Source organism: Hemicordylus capensis, chromosome 6 (genome assembly GCF_027244095.1).
Source record: "Hemicordylus capensis ecotype Gifberg chromosome 6, rHemCap1.1.pri, whole genome shotgun sequence".
In the NCBI taxonomy this organism is placed as follows: domain Eukaryota; kingdom Metazoa; phylum Chordata; class Lepidosauria; order Squamata; family Cordylidae; genus Hemicordylus; species Hemicordylus capensis.
This window is the reverse complement of record NC_069662.1, coordinates 14,974,085-14,992,776: the sequence shown is the minus strand read 5'-3', so window position 1 is coordinate 14,992,776 and position 18,692 is coordinate 14,974,085. Positions and strand designations below refer to the sequence as shown.

Sequence of the window (18,692 nt, the reverse complement as noted above, 5' to 3'; positions counted from 1 at the left end):
TAGTGGGTAAGAATCTGGGGGTGGGTCAGAAAAGGCAAAACTGAGATCAGAAAAATAGAGGAGTCAAGCCAGGTCAGAAAAAGGCACCAAGAGGAAAAGTCCTTGTTTGGAACATCAAGTTGTGAAGACAATGAAGCTATATAGGAGCTAAAGATCACACAGGAAGCAGAAATTGAGGCAGGGAGCTGAAGGCAGCCTGTCATTACAGAGAGAGAAGCTGACCCTATCCCTCAGCCTCCTGTCACTTGCTCAGGCCTTATAAGAAGGGCTGTGACCAATCAGGGCTGGTGTGGAATGCAGCCAATCAGGACTCCCTGAGCAGAGGCTGGCTTCCTGGGCACCTGGGCTGTTCTTCTGGGTTTCAGAGATTTGCTGTGTTGACTGGTGTGCACCCCAGGAGTAGCTGAATGTCACCAGTGGTTAATTTGCTTCATGTTTGTGAATATATGAAGCTGCCTGGTAGAGAGGCCACCGGTCTGTCTAGCCTAGAGTCATGTCTACTTCAACTAACAGTGACTCTCCAAAGCCTCATGCAGACGCCTTTTGTAGCCATGCTATCTGATTAAAACAAAACAAAACAAAAACACACCCCAAAACCCCTGGGAAATGATTGGGATTTAAACTTTATTCATTTTCAGATTCTCCGGTCGCTAAACTTAGCCAACCGTGTGAGCACTACAGACATAGTTAATCATAACCAAAGGGGATAGAACTGAGATTAAGATTGGATGGTTTTATTTGTATTTTTTAATGGAAATGGACAACAGGGATTGCACCAAACCAGAGTTAGCAACTGGGGGGGAAGAAGGGTATAGCAATTTATTTCTGAAAAATGTCCCATTGCGTTCTTCAGGGGGAACTATACAGAAGTAAAAATGGAAACTTCTCTCCAGCAGGTAACTTCCATTTTTACTTGGATATACGTTCCCTGCAAAAGAGGTTTTCATCTCTCGAAACGCACTGGGACCTTTTTCAGAAATAAATCGCTTTTTCCTGTTTTTAAAGGAACATGTCAAGACAATCAAAGTACTTTTAAAACAAACATCTTTCACAAGAAACCCTTGATTTATAATATGATTTAATTTTTTAAAAATCCAGCTCTGTAGCTGGTTTCCATTGATCTTAGCTTGGCCATCTCCTCCTGCAACTTGCCTTTTGCCTTTCTGACTTGTAACAGAAATGCTTCCAAATCTTCTTGTACAACAGTAGCTATTAAGTCACATTTTGCAAGTGGGTGGTGGGTGGGTGGGTGAGATTTGGACTCGGGTTTGGATACTGAGATGCTTTGCAATGGTCCCTGTACATTTTCGTATTTGGGATTGTGCCTGTATGCACCAGCTTCTGGCAAGCTCCCCTTTTTTGATGGAGCCTCAAGAGATGACTTCCATGTGCGAACTTGGCCTTAACACAGGTCATTCACATGACCTTTGAGAGCGCTGGGGAGGGGAGGCAGGATAGCACCTACCTTCCTCCCAGACAATCTGGCGTGGTCCTGGGTTGCGCGGCTTGTGTGCTCACATGACCAGCGCTTTTGCGAGCTGCACAGCGTTCTGGAGGCCGGGGAAATGTATCCTGGCCTCCAGATATCCCACAATGCACCACGCAATGAGCAGTGGGATCCCACCAGCCCATGCAGTCACACAACCCTGTACCTGGCTAAAAGGGCGTGCTCGCGCTCTTTTACCCAGGTAAATGGTTGGGTAAAAATCCAGGGCTACCCAGGAGGGCAGAGCCAGGGCTGGCGTCGATCCCAGCACTTCACATGAGCAGCCCTACCCAGGTAGGGCTGCCCAGGTTTGGGTAGGGCTGCTCGTTTGAACAGCCTCAGAGTCACAGAATTGTAGAGTCAGAAGGGACTTTGGAGGTGTTCTAGTTCAACCCGCCCACCTCACGGCTACACGAACACCTCAGCTCCCACCCACCCCCAGCATCCCACACTTTGCCACAGCAGCTGCATAGGTGGGCAGGGTCAGGGAGTTTCTCTCCTGGCAACTTTTGTTTGCTTCTTTGTTTACTTCACACCATTGGGATTCCTGACACCTAACAAAGTTTCATAAGGGAAAAGCAAAAAAACCAAGAAAAAAAAACCCAGGTCTCTGCCTCTAAGGAGCTAACACGCTCCCAAAGAATTTGTGACGTAGTGTGGGAATCTGATAGAAGCTTTACATCCCGGAGATTAATGGTGGGTAACCAACTATTGAATATGAAACCTGCTAATTACTTAGATAAGCTTACAGTCGCCAAATACCATAGAGCTAGCGCTACATTCACGCTGGCACTCATTGACATTTTACCTTCTGCTGTGTTTGAAGGCAGGATTAAAAAATTCCCTTCCGCGGAGCAGTTTTGGCCCTGCAAGTCAGGAGCTATGGAGACACTACCGCATATGCTACTATACTGTAGTTTCTACAGGGACACTCGCTAAGAACTAATAGTGCCCCTCCTAGCAAATTACCCTGACCGCCCGGATGAATTCTATGATAGTGATGACAAAATTACTTATGCGGTTGCGAAGTTCTGTCTCATTGCCATTAGAATTCGAAGTGAGAGTGTATCTGTATAGCTGGACTCCATAATGTCTACGAATAGCTGGATTAGCTATTGTTGCTGTTTGGCCTGTATGTAGATATTATTCTGGTCAGCGACCGTAAATAAACTGAACTGAACGACCATCTAAAACAGACAATGGGGATAGCAGCAGGGGAAGGCAGGGAGGGACATGGGTAGAGAGGGGGGAAAGGGACAAGCCAAAGGCCATGTGGAAAAGGTGGGCATTGAGGGGCAGTTTGAAAGAAAGAAAAGAAGGGGCACCACAAGCTGGTTTTCACCACTGTATTGGGTCAGTAGCACCCAACCCTTTCTGCCATGGAGAGTTCTGCCTCATTCCCAGTCCTGTTTCCCACTACCTCAGCTCCCATGCACAGCCTAGTGAGTCTACTGCTCACAACCAATTTCGGGGCGGGTGGAGGGGCCTAAGGCCCACTACATTCATTTTGCAACATGTGCACACAACATGCTCTGATTGGTGGTGGCACCATTCGCAAGGCCGAATTTAGGCCTTCTTGTGTCTGACTCCGAATGCCTTGTCTGGTGCCGTTTATTAATGCTTGTTGTCTTTCTTTTCCTCTCTCTCTCTCTTTCTCTCTCTCTCTTGCTTCATGGATTTTCTTGGGTAATGTAGAAGAAAATTATGATTATAATTTGTTGTGTGGTTCTCGGTATAGTACTGGCCTCCTCCATCGGAGGCACGCTTGGGTTGTAAATTAAAGCAAAAATAATAATAATAATATTATAATAATTTAAAAATTGTACATGCAGTGGATATAACAGCACATGTTCCAGCTACCTAGAGATAAAACAACTTTATTGGGTCAGCAAATCTAAGTTTGTTGTTCAGCATCATCTCTTCATCCATTTTCCTCATTTGCTGGACGCCAGGGTGCCCCCCAGAATGTTAAGAGATTCTGGGCCTCAGCCAGGTGTCACGTAACTGCACCTCCCCTTCCCACTGCACCATGGTTTGAAATGTGTGATTCCTGCCCACCCCAGCTACAGATTTTCCCCTTCATATCATCAGTTAACCCTGAGGGAAGAATGGTTCATGGTTTTCTTTTTCTGCTTCACATGAATTCTGCTGTCGTCTCTGATGGGCCATTCTTTCAAATGCTAGTATCTAGTACACTAGAAAGATGAAAAGACATCGGCATTAATGCTGGCATGTTAAATGCTAGCAAGGGCCACAACTTAGCACCGAGTTATTTGACCTTATTAATTGCACACAATGGTAACAATCGCACAAAGTTTCCCACAACTGCCTGCGGAAAGGGAAACATTGATGCCATACTTTTGCAAGCACTGATCTTCCCCTTTTCACAGTAACAGTGCAGTACCCATGTGATCACCATCTTGGGGATACATGGGCTCTGTTCCCAAAGGACAGCATTTGAGAGAGAACAAAAATATTAAAGTGTTCATTCTTAAGTATCTGGAAAAGTGGAGTAAATACTCAGGGCAAAGGCCCTCAGTAAAGACTCTGATCATCTGCTGCATCTTCCATCCTCCCTCCACCTCCCCACACCACTTCCATGTTCAGGAGTTCCCTGCCACTGACAGCCCACCCTTGGCAGCCCTCCCGCAGGTGGAGAGCTGCATTTGTGGGCGGGTGGTTTGCGCCACCCAACGCAGGGGTTCTCAGACTTGGGCCCCCAGAGGTTGCTGGACTACAACTCCCATCATCCCCAGCCACAATAGCCAGAGGCTGGGGATGATGAAAATTGTACTCCAACAACACCTGAGGACCCAATTTTGAGAACTTGGCCTAATGGCATGCAGAAGGACCGACTAGATCAGCCTCTCAGATATCACAGGACACAGTGGTACTCAAGAACACTCTCGTACCAGAACCCCAGCAAATGCGTAGAGAAGCCCTTGCTTTCCAAAACAGAAAAGCTTCCTAAAATGCAAAATGTGGAGTACAACCATCCAATGCGAAAGATTGCCAAATCAGCACTGATTATTATTCACAGTACTTAAGAAATGTATGCCAACCTTCATGTCCGTGTGGTATTATTAAAGCAATGTTGCAGCTTTGGAACATTGCTTGGTTCCTGCCATGATGCAGGAATATAGTTGTGGGGGGGTGTAGAAGAAAAAACCCCACCCCACCCCATCAGGAATGCAGGCGTGTTGCTGCTGCATTATCCCCACATCTTGAAATGAAAATCCTAGCACTCGATAACTGAGATCAGGGCAACTGCAGCAAGCCATGGTCTCATTGTTCTTATATCTGGCAATAACAGGATTGAAACAGATTGTGTTCCTGTAGCCTTACAAATCAGAGGACCAAAGAAGTAGCTTAGGGTGCCACTATATGTGCATAAATAGCACAAAATGTAGCCTTCCTCGAGATATACCACCAAAGACTACAAGTGTAGGATGAGGGGCATGTCAAGATTTGAATCCTTCTTAATATAAAACTCTCCTTGTCCCTGGAAAGCTAATACGATGGGGAGAAGGGATCCCGTCTCACCTTCTCCTAGATATGCTCATTGTAGATTTGCAGTAGAAGGGAGGTGACAGGGTAGGAAAACATTCAGATATGAAGTTCTTCCCATGTGCATTCTGAAGTAGTACAGCCCCAAGAAGTTCTTCATCACATGATACTTCTGAATGTGTAGCTTGGCTCTGAGTGATCCAGAATGAGGAAGAGATCATGCCTTAAAAAAAATTTATTTTTTTTTAATCCTCATTTCGGCACAGGCCCATTTGGGTGTCCCACTGCCAGAAATTAGCCATAGTGAAAGGAGCCCTAACAATGTCAGAAAACCTGTTTGAGTTTCTAATAACATCCCAACATTCTAGACTTGTTGGAGAGAGTTTGTGGCAATTTCTTGCTTGTCGTTGATCATGAAAAAGAAGAAAAAGTTGGTGCTCCATCACTTGTTTGCACAGCAAAAACAAATAACCACAATATATTCCTAAGTTATCCATTGATGCTACAGCAGTCTAGACTTGTAGGGAACTTCTTTCTCTTATAGACTGCTCCTCAGTTTATCCACTTGGTTGTGCAACCATGGCTGTGGCAACTGGAGGGCACTGAGAACCATTCCTGGCAGCCATGGTTGCTACCAGGATGACCCTACATGCAATAGCATTTATTTATTTTTTTAAATCCAGTGGCTCAAGGCCAATTTACATTCAACAGAATGGAGTAATAAAATGTTTTGTTGGCTGTACCAGTTCAGAGTGTAGAAGTGGGGAGCTATGTGTTTGAATGCTTCTTCACAAAAACCAAACTACCTTCAGAAAGAAGATTAGCATGCCAGGGAGAAGGCCCCAGCCTAGCCTTCTCCCTGATTTGTTAGTTTTCTGTGTTCTGAGAGCTTTTTATTCATAAGGGAGTGTTAAACTAATACAGTCATCCTCTACCTGCAGTCCAAAGTGGTACAGCCTAGGAGGTGCTGTACCAGAAAGTTCTTTATCACTTGATACAACTGGCTATATAAAGTAGCCCTTATTTTCAAGGGTGTATACTTAGGATCACAGCCTTAGATCCTGTTTTGGCTAGCTGATTTTTTACACACACACCCTCCAAATTTACCTTTATTCTGATGATCCTCTTCCGTGCATGGTAGGGCTGTTACATCCAGAGAACAGCTATTCCATGTAAGCAGCCTGCTATAGGATCATGCTAGCTGTGGAAAGCAAGAGCAGATCTCCTGCTCTGCCTTCCAGTCCTGGAAACAGATCTAGGATCTTACAGTGGGCTTTGGAAAAAGAATCCCAGTAGGATATGCAGGTCCATTTCTGCATGCATGAAGTGTGTGCTTCATGTGGAAATGGACACAAAGCTCACCATCCTACCCAGATTGGCTATCCACATCTTAATTCACAAGCGAATGTGCCTCCACATCAAAGCACCCATGTGCAGTACTAGTCATGTGCAGCTCATGGATATTTCTTGATTGCGTCCTGTGTGCTAAGGGCAAGTGGTGAGGTACTGATCACCAGAAAATATACCACAGCCATGCTAGAGTATTATTATCCATCCTGAACAAAAACGATAACACATTCTTGATCCATAGCATGCTTCTTATGTTCAGACATTGACTCTTGAGCAACAGGGTTCTATCACTAGAGTAACCTAGAATAATGATGCTGGATCCTTAGAAAAAATGCGATGTTATCAAAAGACCCCAACCCTTGCCACATCCACTGCAGTATTTGAGAGAGAAGACCCTTCCCCCTTATCAAAGTTACTGCGGTATTCTAGAATAATATATTACCCCACTTTGTAAAGTTTACCAAAAGAGCTTACACTCTTCTGACGAAATAAAATGAGTGATGCAATTGTGCCAGTAAACTTAGCATCCTAACTATGCACTGTTTTCAAGAACGTTACATTGATGCTGGCTCTTTTTATACGGCATCTCTGTAAAAAGCAAACGCATTCACCACTAGACTCTAGAGAAATCCCGAGCATTAGCTGCTTCTGGGTGTGCTTTTGTATGTCCAGAATTATCTGGAATCAGCATTAGTATTCTTAATGCAATATACCCAATTTCCCCAACTACACAGTTATAAAATTATGTGGATGTATTGTGGAATCATCATTCTGGAACCTATAGTATTTTTAAAAGAATAATGTTAATATCAGTATCCTGAACACGGTGTTATCCAGAATACAGGCATCCCTTGTCATCCGCTAGGGTTCCATTCTGGCAAAACCTCGCCATTGGCAAATTTAGAGTTGGTGAGACATTAAAGTCAATGGGAAACAGGGGGTTAGGGGAACTGCGACCACATAAAGACCTAAAAATAAAGGGGAAAATACATTAAAAATGCTTTAAAAAATCACACAAAATCCTGTAATATCACCAAGAGCCACCAAGAAGAATGAGCAGTCAAACCTCTGGAAAAAATTTTAAACCCTGCCCCCCAAATCACTCAAAGGCATTGTAAATTGGCAAGGGTCACCAAGAGGAATGAGCAGATCGGACCTCTGGAACCCCCCCCCCAAAAAAAAATTACTAAAAACCCTCACCAACTGCATATACTCGGGTTATGGCTGGCAAGTCCTGTTACAGTTTCCCATTTGCATATACTCGAAACCAGAGGTGTACCTGGGTAATTTTGGAGCCTGGACCTAAAGGCCTTTGGAGGCCCCCCCCCCCAGCTGCAAATGATGCATCATCATGCTCGGCCAGGCGGCCACACCACCCAGGAGAGAGTAAAGAGGGTTTGGGGCCCCCCAGGGGCTGTGGAGACCCTGGACTTCTGCCTGGAAGTCCAGGGGTAGAAGCACCTCTGCTCAAAACTGCAGTTGGTAAAACTGTGGTTGGCAAAGGATGACTGTATTCCATTCCTCTAGGACCATGTAGGGGAGTATTTCTCAAACTTCTGGAGACACAATTCACTCTTTCACCTGAAAAGGTATATTTGTAGAGCATGTAAGAGGAAAGATTACATGCACTCAGAGGAGCGGCCACCTCCGACCCCGCCCTGTGTTTTTATGTGAGTCACTGTTCTAAGTGTGAGTTCGCTGAGGGCAGATGATTCTACTGAGTGAATGACCCCATCATTTCCAGTATAGTGAGATTTTGTGCCCCTCCCAGAGGCTGATTGGAAGGAGGTGAGGCCAGAGCAGCAAATCATGCAGAGGGGCATTGGGCATCCTCCTCTGTGGATAAGTAATTTGGGCTCCAGGAAGCCGATAACTATTTTGTTGATTTCTTTTTCCAGCACACAGTTAAGGAGTTATTGGTGTATTGAGGATAACCTCCCTCAGTACTACGCAAAGACATTAACCGGCTAGCTCCATGAGGAGCCCTTCAGTGGAAGAATCTATCACCTTCCCTGGCCATGGTACAAGGTGAAGAGGACCTTACAAGTGGGGTGGCCCATTCTTCCAAGAGTGCCCTTTGTCTTGGAGCACAGTGGTCAGAGAAGTGTATGGTCCCCTCCAGGTCCCCTCCAACAACATTCCATCAACTATTAACAATCACCTCCCAACTTCTGTAGTCAATGGCAATGATGGTGTTAGCTGTGCGCCCTTTAAAACATCTCCTCCCATCCATTTCCTGCTTGGAACTCTGATTGGATTAAGGATGAATATGTGCCAGCCCCAATAGACCCAACCCTGGACGTTTGAAGCTTCAACATCCTTTGGAGAAGTCAAGGAAAAGATAGAGTGCCATCCATAAGAGCCAGAGGTGATGAAGATGTGCTGGGGAATACTTTCAGAGAATTGTCCCAACACTCCTGGCTGTAGAGTGCCACCCAAGGGGAAGTATTTAGCAAAAAGTGGCTCCAGACGAGTTAGAGGGGGGAATGTGATGCAAGAAGGAAGAGAGCCAGTTGCTCCATAATGCTCAGCCTCCTGTCCTACTAGGCTCTGCTCACCCCAGCCCAACACCATCCTTGAAGGACTGTACTTGCAAACCTGTTCCCCAGGGTTCCCATTGTCCAGTGTCAGAATCAAAAGGGTCCCCTGCATCTTTTCCCCTGGACTGGGGCATGGTGATTCTCCCACCCCAAAACTCTCATTTCCCTTACCCATTTCCACATCTGCTGTTTCTTCCATCACTTTTTTCTTCTGAATTTATAAAATAAGTGTTTGAGGTATGTGTGTGTGTGAGCGCACATGCGTGTGTATATCTACCCACATATCATTATAGATATGTTGTACATATGTTCAGTGTGCCATTGTACCTATACGCAAAGTGATGGAAATATAGGTATGCATATGTAAACACACAGGTGATGTATACTTCAGGCAGTATGCGATGTGTGTTTGCATATGTGTGTGTGTGTGTGTGTGTGTGTGTCTGTTTCTGGTTTTGCGTATGTATGTTTTCTTGCAGTCTTTTGCCTTGCTTACTCCAGAGTCAGACCAATTAACTTCAATGGGAACTTGAACAAGATTGTTCCAGGGCAAAGTATTTTGAGGGCCTATATGAAGCATGCAGGTGTGTAAATGTCACTCTTTCCATCGCACTTTACAGGAAGATTCTAGGGGCAACCTTAAAAAATTTAAAAATATTTTTAAATTTCTACACTGTGTTTCGGGGGGGGGGGGACGACGACTCCAGAGTAGCCTATGAGATCAGACATTTAAAAATGCCTAAGACCAACTAAAACTGAGGTTTTCACATGATAACTCTACCTGGAGAGGCTGACACCACAAAACATCACACCATCAGGGCCATTAAAACTTGGCATTGAAAGGGCCTTCAAAAGAGTTTTCAAGGCCTGGGGTGACAATTCTCATCTACCTTTGCAACCCACACTTAAAATACACCACAATTTCCTTTGCTTAGGTTGAATTACATACTCTAATTAAATGAACTGAAGTGTAGTCAAAAATGATAACGCTTAACTAATACGTTTCAAGACATTTGGAAAACGACAGTTCTCAAATCTTTTAGTAACTCTGGAAATCGAATTTAAAGGATGATTGATCATCTGGGTTCCTCAATCAAGAGTTCGCTTCTCACCGTACTTTTCTGAAAGGTGGCAAGTGTGTGGCAGCCCGCCACTTGATGCTCCGTCGGCCATTAGCAAGGGCCCTTTCAAAACGTCCAAATGTGGAAGAAAGCCATGGGACACTTGCTTCCACTTGAATGAGTCCACTTAAAGAGAAGCAATCTTGAGAAAGCCTTTTTAGAATCCAAGAATCTTTGAAAGCTGCATGTGCTTAGAGGCAAACTGCCAGTCAGCAGACGTGTGCTGTAACTCTTGCTGGACTCTCCCACTTCAGATTGCAAGCAAGAGATCAAAGGTTTGAGTCCTTGCCTATGGTAAAAATATTAACACCACACACAGAAACTAACTTGTCTTCCTCCTGATGAGTAAGTTCTGTTTGTGCTAAGAGGTCTCCCCACCAGCCATGCAGGAAAGCATTCAAATATGCTTAGCTATCCCCAACCGCAACTGAAAAGGTACAGCCCAGCAGCAGATACAGCCCATGAATCTACAGATGGTGTAGATAAGATCTTAGAAAAACTAAACTGTGACATACCATGCTCGCATTCACAATGTACTTAGAGATGTGGATTTTTCCAAAGTCCTTTGGACATGAATTGAAGTACCGAGTGTGGCAAATGTCTGTTGCTGAAATGAATAAGTATGCCTACATGCATACGGTTTATTGTTGCCTGTGTCTAGCTTTTAATGTGCCTCAATATTCTGCGCTATAACTGTGTGCGTGCATGCGTGCGTGCATATGTGTATACATCATTGGTTCTCAAAGTGTCTTTCAAAGGAGACACAATGGTTTCCAGGGGAGATGGGATCTCCTCTGTGGCTCCTCCCACCCAGTCTCTTGATTTGGCCAGGAGACCAGAGGGCCCGCCCACATTTCCCCCAGTCAGTACACAGCCAGAGATCAGGTGATTGTTAATATTGCCCTCTAAATTATCTAGGCTTTTCATTATCTGAGAAAAGCTGGTGTTCTTCCCCCCGCCTCTTGTTTGCCTGTGAGGGAAATTCCAAAATCATTTCCTGGCGTAATATTGCTTGCTATAACAGTTTGAGAACCACTCTCTGATATAGACAGATAGGTGGACCTATTCCTATCTATATTATATAATGGAGAGACAGAGATAAACATATTGATTTATATACTGGTATAGGAAATACATTTGCTGTGCAATGGGTTCCTAGCATATGCATTTATATATCTTTTTCACCCATACTTTTGTGTTGGGACACAGGAGGAACAGACTGCCATAGTAATAATTTCCGAGGTGGTTTGGGAATGAAAAATAACATTGGGTGTGAATCACTGTGTTAAAGATATCTGTAAGCCATTGCAAATCCAGCAGCTAAACTATATCAGTATATTAATGTTATGTGTAACAAGTGTACATATTGAACATGTGAGTGTGATTTACTGGCATGGGTGTGCTGCTCATCTTTTTGTGTGTGTGTGTGTATTCGCACACGTAAATGTACATACTTGAATACAATTCATCACGAACACACATGCGCGCGTACATACACACACATTAAGCATTTAAACTGAGTTGTCATTACCCTCAACCAAGCCAAAAGTTTCCATTGAGTATCTAATGTTTTGTGTTAGGAAGATTATGGTAGGCAAGGCAGACCCAAATTATGTACACAGGGCTGACCCTAATTACGTGTGCAGTGCTTGATGGGAAATGCAGTCCAAACCTGGTTCACCCTTAGAGACTGCCATGCTTGAATGGACTATGTTTCTTATGTTGTCTGTCCTGAAAAGCTCAATTAAAAAAAGAAAAGATTACCTGCCTTAGGCTTTTTGAAGGACCACCTTTAGGTTCAAGTCAATATATTCATTCTCAACAGTTTTTGCTAAACGCCCCCCCCCCCCATTATTTAAAGGAGCATTTTAAATTTAGGTAAATCTTGGTTTGGGGGTAAATGCAGCATATATACTCCAGAGTCTATCCATACAGCATTGTGTCTTCTCTGTGTACCTATGTGCATACCTTTCTTATTTTCTCTTTCTAAAGCCTTCATCCTGTCATCTCTACATAAGAGATCAAACTCCAGAAAAGAAAGAACAAAGAAAACTTAGATTTTTTGATCTTTTTTACAAAACAAACAAAAAATTGATTACAACACACAAACCAACAAAACCAACTGTTTTAAAAAAAAAGGAAACGACGACGCAAAGATAAAAGACAAAACCTATGAACGTGTCAAAATCCCCTTGACTTTCCATTTTGGGTATTGATCTGTGTATTGTTTCAATGTAGGCGGTTTATTGTAGTCTGTGGCGTATTTGCTAAGAAACAACAACTTTAAAAAACGTCCTTTTAAAAAACATCATTCTTAACCCCCGCCCCCCATCAACATATCCTTTTCCTTTCTCTCCCCTTCAGTCTCTTGCTGATATGTATGGATTTCTTTTAAAGAGGGGGGACCAGTCTCACATATCTCTTCCCACTTCACCAGTCAATCCATTTTTCAAACAGCAAAAAATAATAATAATACTTTTACCAAAAGAGCTCTCGTTCGCCTTCCCTCTCCCCCTCCATCCCATAATTACCACACCACCATTTAATATCCTTTAAAGGAGAAGCATTTTGCCCTCCCTTTCTTGTGCCTCACTTCTTCATTGCTTTTGGTTTTGGATCGAGGGAGTTTATCTGACCACTGTGTGTCGGTCACCAGCCCAGAGATCCATGTGCATTCTGATGCTTGCATGGCTCTCTCTAGCATGCTTGGGTTCCCTGTTCATTGTCAAGGAGCCCAATTCCATGCACTCAAAGGGCTTTGTGTTCAGGTTGCACATACTGAAATGAATGGGGAATTTAATATAAAAGAAGAAGAAGCTCTGTTTGTGAGCGGTAGCTCCCCCAAATGGAAGCAATTGGCAAAATATAGATATATAGATAATTAGCTCGGTGGGATCTATTAACTGAATCACAACCTCAACCTGTGTCGAACCATTCAGAAGAAGGGTGCAATTGTTGACTCTGACACAATGCAAAATGGCCGTGAGAATCCACCCACAGGGCTGAAGACTGCAGATGCATCAGCACCTCCATAGCTTGTTGATTTCAGTGGAAGATGACTAAGCATGTGTTTAACTCTCCCACCGACATCAAGAGGGACTTAGCTGTGCTTTATTGTGGCTGGATTGCACCCCTGAAGATATTCTTTTGCATGCATTCATTTACTCTCTCTCCAGGGGCGTAACAAGGCTGGAGTGGGTCCAGAGACAAAATTTTAAAATGGGACCCTCGCTGATACACACACACTTCACATGTGACTTGCCTCTGGGGGGCCCCTCGAGGTGTGGGGGCCCCCAGGCAGCTGCCTCCCCTTGCCTAATAGTAGTTACGCCCCCCCACACACACACACTCTCACACACACACACTCATTCAACACTGCCCCCTGCTGGATTAGTGGAGCTCTCAACGCCAAGTCCCACCATCCCCGGTATTTCTCTCTCTCTCCTTTCTTTGGGGTTATCCTTACAAACCTTGGAGGCAAGGAGAAAGTTCGAAAAGCGCTGCAGTTCTCTGGCCATAAGTGCACCATCCCAACCTTTAACACTTTGATAATGACGCCATGGGTGCTGAGCATGCTGATACCAGTCTCATAGCTCTACGGTTAAGGCACTTCTCACAAGCAGGTGCAAAAATTACCATCAGTCAAATGTGTGTATGTGTTAGGGGGTGTTTCTCTCGCTGCTTGAACTTTTTAAAAAAGATGGGTTCCCATTTTCTCAGTTCACAAACTAATTGGTGTATATCTCATGACCTCTCGAACCTCATATCCCACATCCTCATCACCCCTATCAGGCCTATCAGTAGATGAGTTTCAGGACACCAAATGGGGAAGGAGGACCAGAAGCTAGTATGCCTTCAGCAGCAAGCAAGGTTTGAGTTCCAGAGCAGCCATTGAGGATAGGGAGCAGGGGCGTGGGCAGGGAGTGCCCTCACACACTAGACGGGTTGCTCAGGTGGAGGGCCAAGCTTTGGGGCCAGAGGTTTCTAGGCATCTGATGGACAGGGTTGACCCTTGAGGGCCAGCTGATGGAATCCTCAACTAGGCAGGGAGTGCAGCCTTGATGGTGCCCTCAAAGCACAGAGCTCGGTTTGTCAGGCTCGCCATGGAACCAGAGCTCTGGTGACAGAGGAGGTCTGGTGTGAGAGCCTGTATGCTAGGAAGATATGCACACACCTTAAAATACGAACAACTGAGCAACCACCATGTGAGGCACCCCTTTTGTCAAGTGGTTCATTAAACCCAATGCTGGCTCCAGGACTTTAGGACCCTTCTGACCATGTTGGGTGCTCCAAGCATGGTGGGAATGGTGGCATTGTTGGGTCAATGGGTCCTTGGCCAATGTCCCACCCTGAAGCTAGTCTTGATTAGATCTTACTCCAGCCATCCTTTACCCTTCTTCCCATCAGCCACACTATTCTTCCAGCCAGCTACACAAGCCAAGATGGAGAACATCATGCATAAGATATTTGTTCAGGATGGAGGAGTGGTACAGAAAAACAAGATCTAGGCATAGGGGAGAGAGAAGGCATGCCAATTATGTCTGCAATGTTTAGTCAGTTAACCCATTAGATTAATCTGTTTAAAGCTTCTAAATAGATTTAAAAGGTGCCCTCAGTCAAGGAGCAGATTTTTATTTTCTTAAATTATTTTTAAATGCATATACTTATAAACACTGCAGGTGGCAAATCCTGTCTTAGAAGAGGTATCCTCTCCTGTTTGAGGTATCCCTCTTCAAAGATGTGCTGTAAAGTTGTGCCGACGAGTTCATGTCAACTCCTGGCGACCACAGAGCCCTGTGGTTGTCTTTGGTAGAATACAGGAGGGGTTTATCATTGCCATCTCCTGCTCAGTATGAGATGATGTCTTTCAGCATCTTCCTATATCGCCGCTGCCCAATGTAGGTGTTTCCATACACCATCTCAATATAAAGCTTTTTTCTTTAGAGTTATTTTTTCCTTATATGTAAATATATGTAGATTTAATCGATTAATTCATGGTCTAGTGGGCTAAAACTCTAACTGATTAAGATTTCTTCAATCAGGCGACATATAAATATCCTGAACACTACATGGGAATGTTAGATCCTGTAACTGATGCATAAATATTTAGTCCCCACCGTCAGAAATAATCAGGAGCGAGCTAGCATATGGCACCCTAGTTCAAAGAGAGTCATTCCAGGTCAGCAAGTATCCCCAAATTCCAAATGCCTTAGAGGAAAAAAGGAAAAGGAATATATATATATTGGCTGGCTTTCATCTTGAGGTCACAGATGGGAGACAAATTACTTATGAACAATGTAAAATGACCATAAACCCCATTTGAAAATGCAGCAAATTTGTTCAGCTTTCATTGATGGATAAGAACACATTCGTTTCTGCCTCCTTAGCATTTAAAAGCTCCCTCGATCCAAAAGAAGGGGGATTTTTTTAAAAAAATACAAATGTATATCCATCTACCTACTCTGTCTCCTTCAAACAATTTTTCTCCCCACTCGCCTTCTCTCATGTGGTGCTTTCACGGACCAGAAGGGCTTGTGAGCCTTGATTGCGCGAAGGTTTACACAGATTCTTCTTAACCTGATGAGGAATCCCACCTCTTCAGATCTGCAGAGGCATTTTCAGGATTCAGCCGTGTTCAGAAAAAAGCCTTAGCCACCTATGTGAGTGTTTAAGGGCATCATAATCCACCAGAGGGTTCTCCTGCACGCCCACCATGGAAATGAGCTCTTCCATTTATTTCAATAGAGTGTGTGCAGGAGAACTTTCCAATGGATCATGCCCTTAAATCCTTTTCGAACCACACTTTGAGTGGGCAAATATAGTGCAAAGGTAGTCATTCCATACATGGAACATTTTCTCCTGGTGGGGAAAAAGAAGGAAGATCTGCTTACAAATGAAAATGCTTTTTATTTCCTCCATCAAGGAGTCTTTCCCATAATCTCCCAATCTGAGCTGGAAACTAGAAGAGGTGCTTCGCCTTCCAAAATGACTTGACTTTTTTAAAGTCGATGATAGCATTAAAATGTCATATTAGAATGAGTACTACAAGTATCTGACTTCCTAATAACCCTGTGAGTTGCTAATTGGAACCCAGAGTCCTCTAATTCAAACTCTTGTCAGGCAGCCAGTCACTTAATATCACTCTATTTATCTTAATTTTTAGCTTGCTCTGTCTCCTGTTTGCAAGGATTCCCCCTCCCTTTTTTGGCATTGGGCCCACTTACATTATGCTTTTAAATTGTTTTGAAAGCCCTGTGACTCTCATGGCTTCCCTGCCAAGAACGAGGAAACGGCAAAATTTTCCATGAAAATTCTCTGGTCCATTTGTGGGGTTACCATTCTCAGGATTCTTTGGTTGGGAGCTATGGCCATTTAAACTGGTTTGAAACTGGCTTGCATCTGTAATGTATACACAGTCTTAAATCTGTAGCCAGAAGTGACTGGTAGAATTCACCCTGTCTAGGAAGAAAAAGGGAAAATGTACTTTTTACAACTTCTGCAATTAAAGATAAGAGTAAGAAAGTAATTTTTGCCCCTCCTGTATTTTTGAACAGGGTTGAAATTTCCTGCAGGTGCCTTTTGCAGCAAGTAGATAGCAGCCTTGCCCACTGCTCAAATCCATTCAAAAACTGAGACAAAGTAATCTCCGGATTTTGAGAGACAAAACCACATGCTACCATCCAGAGGCCTATGCATGCACCAGGAAGTGTGCACACAGAAGTAGAAATGGAATGGAAACCCTTGCGGGGCAGTCCAGCTCCAGGAGCACCCACCATTAACCACTGGATCTGGGCAATGGTTAGGCTGGTGTTTTGTGGATCAATACAGATGTCAATCAAAGATATGCTGTTGTGTGAATCTTGGCAGAATTCAGGGCTCAAATTTGTAAAAGGAAATGTTTTCCCCATCTCTCCTCCTCCCTCCTCCTCCTCCTCCTCTCTTCTTCAAGGATATTTTTTCTCCACTCTTTAGTTCCTTCCCCGCCTCCGTGTGTAAATACCAGCTGCTGTGCGTGACGGGTGATTTCCCCTCCTTCTCCTTCTTCCCCCCTGTTTTTTCGTGGAAAAAGTTGCATTTTGTTTTGTTCTGAATGCGCTTTACTGGCTGACTTCGGAGGGTTTGAGTGTTTTTCTGGGGAAGTTTCGTTTTAGATTTCTTTTATAAATTCATTTGTGTGGCTCTTTATTACTATTTTTATTTTTATTTTTATTTAAAGAAAACAGTCCTTTTCATTTTTTAAAAAAATGATTATTTGTTTTTTTTTTTCAATGTCTGTCCGAATGTGCTTAGTTAAAGCCAGTGACTAAATGCTAAACCTTTCCAAATGCTCGATGGCTTGCACGCTCTTGCCAACGGAAGTTGGTCTAATAAAAAGGTATCACCTTTTGCCTGCCGTGTGTCTCTCCATGTGTGTTAAACAGCCCATCTCTCTCTCTCTCTCTCTCTCTCTCTCTCTCTCTCTCTCTCTCTCTCTCTCTCTCCTTCCAAGGTTTTAATTCTTGGCACATCTTGCCCAGCTCTGTCTGGGAAGCTTGGCAGAAGAGTTAACAGCCCCTGAAATTGGAGATCCTGAAACTCTCAAGGGAAGTGGGGCATCTCTTGCTAACTGAAAAGTTTTGTTGTTGGAACTGAAGCCATAACAGTGAAATTAGTTCAGTGTAATACAAGTCATCCCAGTCACTCTGTTTACAATAATTCAATGCCAAGCAAGGCTGGCCCAAAGCAACAGGCAGTTGTGTTGAGTGTTAGAATTCAAGAGACCCTGAGCTTAGCTTCTGTGGAAAACCCTCATGGGTGAGAGCACAGTTCCTCCCCTGGGTGCTTTCCAGATTAGCTGCCCAACAGCAGCAAAATGCTTCTGTTCAGACAAACCGCTTTCAAAAACGTAAACAGCAGGGGGAGCAGTCTCGTGGAAACTAACAACCCCCCCCCAAACAGTGACTTTTTAACGCCGGATATACGACATCATAGCACTATAGCACAGCGATTAAATTCGAAACAAGGCATTGGAAATGTGAATGGCAGCCTGCTGTCAGAGTTGGGACTGTGGTGTCACAACACAGGAAGTGTGGAAGCACACTTCAGAGATTCGGCGTGATCCCGTTGCAGGGTCTCATCTGGAAAGTGCCCTGGCAACCCAGAAACTTGGGGCAATGGGCAGGGCAACAGTTCCTCCCCATTGTTTTCAGCTGCAGCGCTTTACCCTTGCTTCATGGAGCAGGGGCCATAAACTACAAGGAAGGAACTGCCGCCCCCCGCCAACCAAAAACATACAAACCTAAATGGGGGAGGATCTGCAAAGCTAATTTTCATTTAAAGCAGCTATGCAGCTTGAGCCATCCCCTGATATCAGCAATTAAGAAAAGCACAACAGGACCAGACCCTCTCCCATCCCCGAATGCCATTTTATCAGTTTGTTCCACTTGCGTTGAATTCTCCTCAATGAATTTCTCTTGAAGTCATAAAAACATAAGAGCCTTGCTGGATCTGGCTCAAGTCCCATCCAGTCCAGCATCCTGTTTCTCCAAGTGGCCCACCAGATGCCTCTAGGAAGCCCACAAGCAGGAGATGAAGGCAGGCCCCTTCTCCTGCTGTTGTTCCCCTGCAGCTGGCATTTGGAGGCATCCTACCTCTAAGGTAGCCTGCTGCAGCCATCAAGATTAGTAGCCGCTGATGGTCCTGTCCTCC

At 44.2% G+C, this 18,692-nt stretch overlaps 1 protein-coding gene across 8 annotated transcripts in view; it reads left to right on the top strand.

Annotated features, from left to right (window-relative positions):
• Window positions 1–18,692, top strand: part of STX1B (syntaxin 1B) — a 104,689-nt gene that overhangs the window by 76,651 nt on the left and 9,346 nt on the right. For 2 of the 8 annotated variants that reach the window (XM_053264982.1, XM_053264983.1), the window contains exon 10: window positions 2,313–2,668. The exons of 1 other annotated variant lie outside the window; for it this stretch is intronic. In XM_053264982.1, the coding sequence (XP_053120957.1) occupies window positions 2,313–2,432 (120 nt within the window). In that variant the 3' untranslated portion in view covers window positions 2,433–2,668. Of the gene's footprint in view, window positions 1–2,312; window positions 2,671–3,181; window positions 17,398–18,692 lie in introns of those variants that run through there. 5 more of the 8 variants (XM_053264984.1, XM_053264986.1, XM_053264981.1 and 2 more) reach the window with 5 other exon arrangements.